We start from the raw sequence: 9,272 nt of genomic DNA on the forward strand, positions 1-9,272 counted from the left end.
TGTTATAATGACGTGGCAATATTAAGCAATACTTGCTGTAAAAATAAACCACAGCACTTGACAAGGGTGAGTTAGGTGGAGAAATCCCCCTCACCACCAGTGCTGCAATAAACAAATACCTGCTCTATAGACACCAGTCTATGGGGTTTCTTTCTAGCCATTGGACACCACCCGTTTTAAACTGCACCCACTGTCTTGGGCATGGCTCAGGGGAAAAAAATAAATTAGATGCACTGACATAAGTGTAGGAAAACAGTGTGGAATGCTAATAACAGCTGGGTTTATTTGTTTGTTTGTTTCGTTTTCTAGCAGGTCTATAATCCAGATGCACGCTCCTGAGCAGGTTGGCACATTCAAGGGAAGAAAACAGTCATAGTGTTGTAAAATATTTCATTTTCTTCATGTGTATCTGTGCACAAAAGTGGCGTTAAAAGACCTCACACCCACCTAGGGCTGCCCTAGGGAGTGCTCACCTTTTAGCGCAGGGGGGACCCGGACGCCGGGCGGCGCTCCAAGTCCTGCCTGCAGTCAAGTGTTGAGGCAAAACAAGCAAACCCTGTCCATACTGCTATTACAGAAAATGCCTACAAGACCACCACGGGGGAATAAGGGGCAGCTCATCCTCCGCCAACCCCGTCAGTGATTTCAGCTGGACTTGCCGTAATAGCGGGTGGGACCCTCTGCCGGTGCTCGGATCGGTACATTCAAGATGCCATGGGCAGCCTTTTTCCTCCTACACAACACACCCCAGTCCCCAGTCCCCCATCCCCCGTCCCCCGTGTCTCTCAACGCGGACGGCCCCTACCCCTGTAAAGACATTTAAAAAACATTATTATAAAAACCAGCCCAGCCCCCAAGCTGGAGCCCGCACTGCCCGGCAGAGACCCGCGGGGTGAGCGCGGCACGGAGGTGCTGGGGGGACGGACTGCCGTGTTCCTTGAGTTTCCCTCCGGGGCAGCCCTCTCGGCCCGCCCAGGCTCCGCGGGCGCGGGCGCAGGTTCCGCGGGCGCGGGAGCCGGCGGCGCGGCCAGGGGCGGCGGCGGGAGGTTTCGGCGCCCCGGAGGAGCGAAGGCGGGCGGGCACCCCCGCCATGCCGGCGGCCCCCGCGCTCCTGCTCGCGGGGCGGCGCCGAGCGGGACGCCAGGCGGAGGGCTCCCGCCGGTACCGGAGCTGGAGCCGAGGCCGGGGCCACGGCACCAGCATGGAGCAGGGTGGCCGCCGTCGAGCCTTCGGTAGCATCTGCCCCAACACGGTCCAGGGCCCGCCAGCCCGCCTAGCCAAGAAGCCGGCCCGGCCCGGCGGGGGCACGGCGTGGTCGCCCCCGGCCGCCCAGAGCCCCCGAGCTCCCCCGCCCCGTCCGCGCCTCAGCGGCGCCTCGCCGGCCCCCGCCGCGCCCGCCCTCGGTGAGTCAGCCTGCGGCGGATAGTCTCAACCCCCAGGGGTGTACCTTTCCCCGTTGATCCTTCTGCGCCCCTCTGGTGTCCCCGACCGCGGTCCCCAGCCCTGCATCCCCCGGCCGTGACACCCTCACATTACTCTCCACCGTGTTCTCCCGGCCATGACCCCTCTCCATGACCCCCACTGTATGTCCCCTGGTGCCTTCGCACCCTGTTTCCCAGCCCTACGTTCCCTTGCCGTGCACATTGGAGATGCCCCCCAGCCGTGTTCCTCATTTTACTATACCCCCCTGGCTATGTCCTCCCCTGCCTGCACTACTCACCTCTGTCTCTGACTGTTCCCAGTGCTCAGCACCATCAACTGGCAGGATTTGGCAGCCTCTGCCCCCATCCTTCCCATCACCCCAGCTGGCCCTGTGACCCTGCAGCAGGTAAACCTACTGTTCAGAATAGTCTAAGCTGTACTTGCCACCTGGAGGGGTAGCTCCCTCAAGCAGATGCGTGCTGGTAACTCCCCTAGCCTTAGGTTTCCCACTTGGGAAACGGGCACAGCAGAGGACAGCATCTTGTCCCATCTGTCAAACGGGTTTGTGGCAAGTGTCAAGGGGATGGATCCTGGGGCTGCTGGAACTGCGATAAGGTTCTGAGCGCAGGCATCAGATGCTGTTGAAACAGTATGGGCAGTGGTGTGGGCAGGTCTGAGCCCTGGTCCCTGCTCACTGGATCATTTCCTTCACCCCTGTCAGGGTCCCTGCTTCCAGGATGGGCCGGAGTTTGATTTCCAGGAATTCAGAGATACTGTCAGTGATTTTATATCTGGCAAGTAGATATTTTTCTTTACCTGAGCCAAACGTACCTGCATGTTCACATCTGCCATCATGCTGCATTCAGTCTCATCTTTTTTTCTTTGCTTTTGGAATTTTGGGTGCCCACTCACCGCATTTTTGTCCCACCATGGGGAGACAGTCTGTGAGGTAGTGCATTCCCGCTCACTCTCTCAGAGACCTAAGCTGTCACTGAGCTCTCTGCCACAGGAGACAAATTAAATCCAAGCAGCTTTAGGGTGCACAGCTGTCACAATAGAGTAAAAGCTTTTCAGGACATACCAGAGGGATGGTACCAGAACCAGAATGATGTGCTGGGGCTGGGTGGAACTGACATGCATACCTCCGCTTAACACTTGTGACTGTTCCTTCCAGATGTATCCACCTTGATGCCACCACCACTGGACTGTACTGATTATGATTTCTCACTTGGTGAGGAGGTGGCTTTTGGCCCCAGCACCCCGCAGCTGCAGAGTAGCGTGCTGGTGCAGGTGCCCCCACAGCACCTGTCTTCCCCTGAGCCCTGCTGGAGGGACCTAGCAGACCAGCGCCAGAAAGCATTGGGAGACGCCCTGGAAGCAAACAGCCTGGTAGGGACCCCAGACTGCCCCCCAGCCTGTGCTGGGTTTGTTCTGTTGCATCCTGCTAAGGCAACTGCAGGGGCCTGGTGTGCAGCGTCCCCTGGCCCCTGGATGGTAGGGCTTGTCTCAACTACCCCTTTCCCCATTTGTTCTTCTCAGCTGCAGGAGACCCTCACACAGAGGCAGGAAGAGCTGGTGACACTGCGAGAAAGCAACGTGCAGCTGAAGGAGCTGGCAAGTCAGGCCAGGCAGCTGGCCGCTGTCCTTGACGTGAGTGCTGTTCACCATCTGGCCTGGCTGCCCCACGGCCCAGCTGATTCCTGGGGGACAGTGTGATTCTGGGTACAGGGGGGGAATACGATGCAGGGTGAGGCAGCACGGGGTGGGACAGGGCCTAGGTGGGGAAGATGTGTGGTAGCGTTGTGCAGTGTGGGATTGTTGGAGTTGTGTGGTGCAGGACAGGGTGGTGGGGGGTGGACAGTGGGGAGCAGGACAACGTGGATTGGTAGGGTGTTGGGTAAAGCAGTGCTGGGTGGAGCAGGGCAGTGGGAGATCAGCGTGGTACGGTTCGGGGCAGGGCGGTGAGCTGTGGGAGGGGGCCGTGCTGTGTAGGATGGAGCAGTGGGGCACAGAGTGGTGCAGGACAGGACGGGGCTGTGCGGCGCACATCGCGGAACTCGCGCTTCCTCTCGCCGGCAGACGCTGATGCTCCCGCAAAGCGCCGAAGGGACAGCCCTTCCTCCTCCTCCTCCTCCTCTTCATCCTTTACCTTCTCCTCCCGCCGCTGCCGCCGCGGCCGCTGCCCCGGCCGGGACCGTCCAGGAGGATGCGGAGGGCGTGGACGCCATGCTGCGGGCCGTGTCGGAGAAGTGCCGCGCCGCCCTGCGAAGCCTGGGGGGCAGCGCGGGGGACAGGCCGGGGGGCAGCCCCGGGGACAGCCCGGGACACAGCCCGGGAGGCAGCCCCACAGCCAAGCGCCCGCGGCAGGGCCCGCGGCTGCACGGCGCCTTCCGCGGGCTGCGCACCGGCCGCGCCGCCCCGCGCCCCGTCGGCAGGGAGCTGGAGGGGGGCGGCAGCCTGCGGGCTGCCCTGGGGGAGGCTGGAGCCATCCGCACCCTGGCCTTCCCGCAGGGAAACGCCTTCACGCTCCGCACCGCCGCCGGCGGGCACCGCTTCCGCTGGGTGCCGCGCTGAGACCCCCGCGGCTCCGCGCACCCGTGTCCCGGGCAGGGCGGAGCGGGGCCCCTGCAGCGCGAGGCTGGCAGCGCACCCCACCCGACGGCACGCTCCCCGTTTTCTCTTGGAAAAGGGGTATTCGAGCTTTGCCCCCGCTGTTGCCGGAGAGGCGACGGGACGAGGGCGGCGGAGGCCACCGTGCCTCAGCGAGGGTCCTGCACCACGGGCACGGCCGCCGCAGGCTTCGCAAGCACTGCCGCCGTGGCTCCCGGGCCGGCAGCTGGCCATCAGTAGCTTGCTAATGCGTGTAATGAAAGCAGAAATTAAACGAAGATCTGCCTGGTTTTATGCAGAGGTTTTTAGTCAGCAGAGCAGACAAGCGTAGCTTGACAGGACAGTGGTTGGAGTTGGCCGGTATGAAAGCAAAGTGATCGTCCCAGGTGGTTAAACACAATGCAGCTGCTCCATCGTGGAATTTTACACCCACAGTGTTTACAAAGTGTATTTCTATAGTTCATGTGTGCAACTGTATGTATATTTGTACTCGTTATGATGATTAAATAGTGCTTAAAATTGCCATTTTATTTGTACAGATTTAATGTAAACTTCATTTTGCATCAAGTATGCATATTTACTTTCATTACAGCAGATACAGCAGAAAGCATCTCTGATAGAAAGTTTCAGAATAAAACATGCTGCTTTTAACATCAAGTGGTACTAACTTAAAGAGAAATGTAAAGAGTAATGCTAAACTGTTCTGAATAGATACATTTAATTTCACCCACTAGTTTGAAAGCTGAGCCAGTAATAGTTTGAAATTGAGTCGCTCATGAAACAGTACCTGATATTTTTCTATTTCTGTGGCACACAAGTGATACACTGCTCGACCCAGGGCAGGGATTTTCTCCCTGTGAAGTTATTGGGTTTTTCAGCATTCAGCTTTTACAGTATTATTGCATGGGTCCATGCACATTAACAGCAGTCCAGCTGTGATAGGCCTGTACGATGCTTAAGCTGACAGCACATTATCACCTCAGTGGATTTCCTAGGAGAGTTGAAACCCTGCACACACTGTTGTGCTTTTGGCAAGCAGAGAGGTATTCAGAAGGAGAGTTGCTTTTGCCAACACAACGTGTAGCTGTGTGGCTGCTAGGAGACTGCAAAAGTGGCCACTGTCTATCTGAGGTCCCTCATGTCTGCAGCACTGACATTCTTCTAGCAGGAATGGTACTGAAGCCCTTTCAGAGATGCTACAGGCTCATCCCTGGGATGACTTCAGAGACATTTACATTTCTGCCGAAGACCTTTGCCACTTTGCCCAAAATCCTCAACAAAAGCTCTGGTTTGACAGCAGACAGAAGAGCCAAAACCTTCCTGTCTGCACTGAATTCAGCAGGGAATGAATTGATAACTAAAGATAGCTGATATATATATATATATGTGTGTGTGTGTGTGTGTATGAAATTAAAACACTTTCTGTGTGTTCTATGAAATTAACCACAAAATGTACAGTGTGTACAATTATGTGATGCTCATAAGAAAATTAATTCCTCAGAAATTAAGTGACACACAGAAGTGTACACTTCTTGTAGGATGCAACAATGAAATAACCACCCTGTTGGATTATGCCTACTGTTGATCTTGCTGCTACCTATTTTCAAAATTACAAATTTGTTTTTACCCACTTTTTCAGTGAATCTGTTATGGCATTTCCACTGATTACGTTTACTCTTAGTTTTCTATGGTAAAAGGGTCCTTGATTATTTTTGAGATGTAATATAAAAGTAGTAGAAAATTATAATAAATGTATTTTTTAATCTAGTTAATTTGAAGACCTATTAGTTGGAAAGGCTGGAAACTGGCTGATGAGAACAAGATGTTTCTTAGTGAGACTCACAGAGGCATCATCAGACACACAGACGAACACTGATAAAAAGTGTTTGGTATGCAACATGGTCATGATGTTAGGCTACAAACATATTTCTAGTTTAGTAGAAATAGTACACTATATACATTTCCTTTAATCTGTAAAGGTGTATTTTGAATTGATACTTATCCATCCACTTCCATACAGGAGTTGCATAAAAAATGGGCAAAGCTCTTGCACAGATTAAAACAGCCCAATTACTGTTTCCAACAACAGTAAATTAGAAGGACTCCTGTCAGGAGGAGTGGATGGGATCACAGGGAACAAAACCTGGTCCCTTGAGGCCTGTGTTTCATGGTTGTTTCATCAAAAGTTGACCTTGGAGAAGCTGGAAGTTTACCTCTAGGAAGCCTCATGTCCAATTTTTGCTTTATTTTGTGCTTTTCTATTTTATGCTTTATGCTTACTGTCTGGGAGAGGATCTGTGCAGAGACCCTGGACATGCAGGTGTGATGAACTGAAGAGCATGTTGGTTTGTGGTTTATGCTTACTGTGGTTTTCTCCCTCTGCTGGTGCATTGTCCATGCAATTGTGAAGGGAGCTAGCCAAGACCCCAGCAGAAATAAAGTAAAGTAGATGCAATAATATTTCACAAGCTTTTTAGCTGCTCATGTTAAGTAAGCTTTCTCCACCTTTCCCTTCCCTGCTGGTGCCGGGCCATGGGATGTGTGGCTGTGGAAGTGTGACGGTGCAGAACTGCAGACTATTGGAACACTTTGAGGTGAAAGAGAAAAATACCTTCTAATTTGGAGGGCTGGGGTAAGGGTTTACTGATCATGTGTTGAAGACAAGCACACCAATTTCATATATGCTTTGTCTTGGAATATGGGTTTTCCTTGGGTAAAATCTTTATGTTAATGAAAAGTAAGCACGAGATCTCAAGGGACATCTTGGTCAAAACTAGTTACTAGAAAGACAGCTAACTTCTAGTAAGCAGGTGTCGTTCCAATTGGGAACGGCGGAAGAACGACACGGACTCTCAAGGGAGTCAGAACAGGAGAGAATCTCTAGTTTATTGTTACAGCCATGCTATACAGACCAGTTCGTGAAGAGTACAGAAAGGAAACTCTTATTGGTTAGTAAAATACTACATTACCATCATTGGTCAGTGGGGTTCACCACCCCCTGACCTTCTCCTGTAAGGAAAACACAGGAATCAGAAAAACAGCACTTGCAGGCTGTTTTGTGTCTTTGAGGATTGTTTTGAATCCTCCCATGAATTTCCCAGGCTAGCTTCTCAGGCAGGCCTGTCAGGCCATGGGCCTACAGCCTGCTCCAAAGCTAGCATCCACAAGCAGGTGCATATTAAGTCAGTAATTTTAGGGATGGAATGGGTAGAAGGCACCTGGATGGAGTTGTTTAGAAATTACTTAGGGTTTTTGTTACAGCTATAATTTGTGAAAGCCTTTTTTTATCAGCAATTTTTATCAAAAGACAATATCCAAGACTGAGTGTCAGCATGACATTTTCCTGCAGGGTTTGTCAGGGCTGCTCAATGGATCATAAAGAGAAAATATTGCTCGTTCAGAAGTCTGAGCTACTGTCCACATGCCAGTCATAGACATTTTCTTGCTTTGATGCTCATTATCAAGTCATATTATATGTAGACACAGGCAAATATTTGATGTCATTTAACTGCTCTGGTCACTGTTTTTGAAGAATACAGGTTCGTGCAACTCCCATTCATATTCCGTCACAAAGATGCAACTGGTGGTCCTGCTGGTTTGTTGCAGATCCTGTGTGGTGGCAGGCAGGTATTGAGACATCTCAGGCATTTGGTCGTGTAGAGAGACCAGGCTCCAACATGGTTATCCAACATGTGATAGAAGCAGTACTAAACTACTCCTGTTGGCTCTTCAGTGATTGCAGAGAAATTGAATTTCACTGATATTTATTCCCTTGTTTTCCTGAATATTTTTCTAAATAAAAATATCCCTGTGTTTACCTTCAAGGAAAAGGCAAGGATTTTCCAGTCCTTTTTAAATGACAGCAGCAGCACTCTTCATCTTTCCTAACACTGACTTACATCTGGTCAGCAGCCATTATTTGCACTTTGCACTGCACAGCTTTAACAAACAACTAAAGCTAATGAGGTCAAAAGACACTGTAGTTTGCTTTGGCACAACTATTCCATAGCTGCAGCAAAAACAATCTTAAAGTCTGCCTTGTACTTAGCACCTGTTCAAACTCTGATAGCAGTGACTATTTATGTTCAATATTTACTTTATACTCTTAAATAAAATACTATGAAAAATAAATCACTAGGAGTCTTTAAGGTTTTTCATGTATTGGTAAAACACATGAAAATATTAATTTTTGGTAAAATCTCCAGATTTCTTATGTGGATAATACAGCTGCAATTAGAACTCACTTGCTAAAATAGGTCAGCTTGGGTTTTGAGTCTATTCTCTTTTTCACTCAGTGCTCCCTGTCATCCACCCTCACCCACACACTAGTGTGAGAGAGAGAGAGAGAGAGAGAGAGAGAGAGAGAGAGGGAGAAAAGACAGAATTACAGGTTGAGATAACAAATTTCTGGAAACAAGAATGAGATAAGAAAATGAAAAGTAACAGCAACAATACATACTAACAACAACATACAAAAGAGGATGATTATGCAAAAATTGCTCGTGGAGTCTAACTGAGCAGACCCAATGTCATGCAACTTTCTGAGACAGAGACCAACATGACACCCACCGCCCTTTCCTTCTTGGATGTGAGAATCCCTTACTTCTCCCCACCTGGCAGACGAAAACTTAGGCACACGCACGTGGCTCTGACAGAGAGGCCCACATGGCTCTGACATAAACATATGAATACGTACATATGTCCATCTATATAGATATAGACATAAAAATGTACATGTAGAGGTATTATTTCTGTAGTCAGTGGCTGTCCCTGCAAGGTGTCTGTTGCGTTCATGTAGTCCATTACTGTGGGTTCTGTCCTCTTGTCTTGGTTCTAGAAGACAGATGTCTGCTAAGGAGGGCAGGAGCCTCCCTTGGAATGAAAATGTAAACCCCCTCCCTCCGAATTACTGTAATTTTGAAATCAAGGGGCTCTCAGGCAGAGATCTGGGGATAGGAATAACAGTTCTTTACTAGTGTGTATGACGAGGCACACAAACAACAATAACTACAGCATAAACAAAACAGAACCAGGGACCCCGTGACAGCCTTCTCGGCCGGGACGGGAAGGGATGGAGGAGAGGCTTTGCTTCACAAACCCCCTCGGGCAGTCAGTCCCGGTGCTCCTGCAGGGCTCTGAGGAACACTCAGCTGGAACAGCAGGGATGAGCTGAGATCCTGGGCTGGTGGACGAGGTGTATCAGCAGCTCCGCGGCGTCCCGGCAGGACAGGGGGTGCGAG

General features: G+C 50.9%; 1 protein-coding gene across 1 annotated transcript; it reads left to right on the forward strand.

Annotated features, from left to right (window-relative positions):
• Positions 1-1,090: 1,090 nt before the first annotated feature.
• Positions 1,091-3,996, forward strand: MCIDAS (multiciliate differentiation and DNA synthesis associated cell cycle protein). The gene is made up of 4 exons (XM_058825916.1): positions 1,091-1,403; positions 2,597-2,811; positions 2,962-3,072; positions 3,415-3,996. The coding sequence occupies exons 1-4, from the start codon at positions 1,091-1,093 to the stop codon at positions 3,994-3,996; spliced, it is 1,221 nt and encodes a 406-aa protein (XP_058681899.1).
• The last annotated feature ends 5,276 nt before the right edge of the window (positions 3,997-9,272 follow it).

Source organism: Poecile atricapillus, chromosome Z, assembly GCF_030490865.1.
Source record: "Poecile atricapillus isolate bPoeAtr1 chromosome Z, bPoeAtr1.hap1, whole genome shotgun sequence".
Classification (NCBI taxonomy): domain Eukaryota; kingdom Metazoa; phylum Chordata; class Aves; order Passeriformes; family Paridae; genus Poecile; species Poecile atricapillus.

Excerpts from the sequence above, each read along its gene's own strand:
- MCIDAS (XM_058825916.1), top strand. The coding sequence starts at position 1,091 with ATGCCGGCGGCCCCCGCGCTCCTGCTCGCGGGGCGGCGCCGAGCGGGA. Across the intron at positions 1,404-2,596 it reads CCCCGCCGCGCCCGCCCTCG|ATGTATCCACCTTGATGCCA; the intron begins GTGAGTCAGCCT and ends TGTTCCTTCCAG. Across the intron at positions 3,073-3,414 it reads AGCTGGCCGCTGTCCTTGAC|GATGGAGCAGTGGGGCACAG; the intron begins GTGAGTGCTGTT and ends CGTGCTGTGTAG.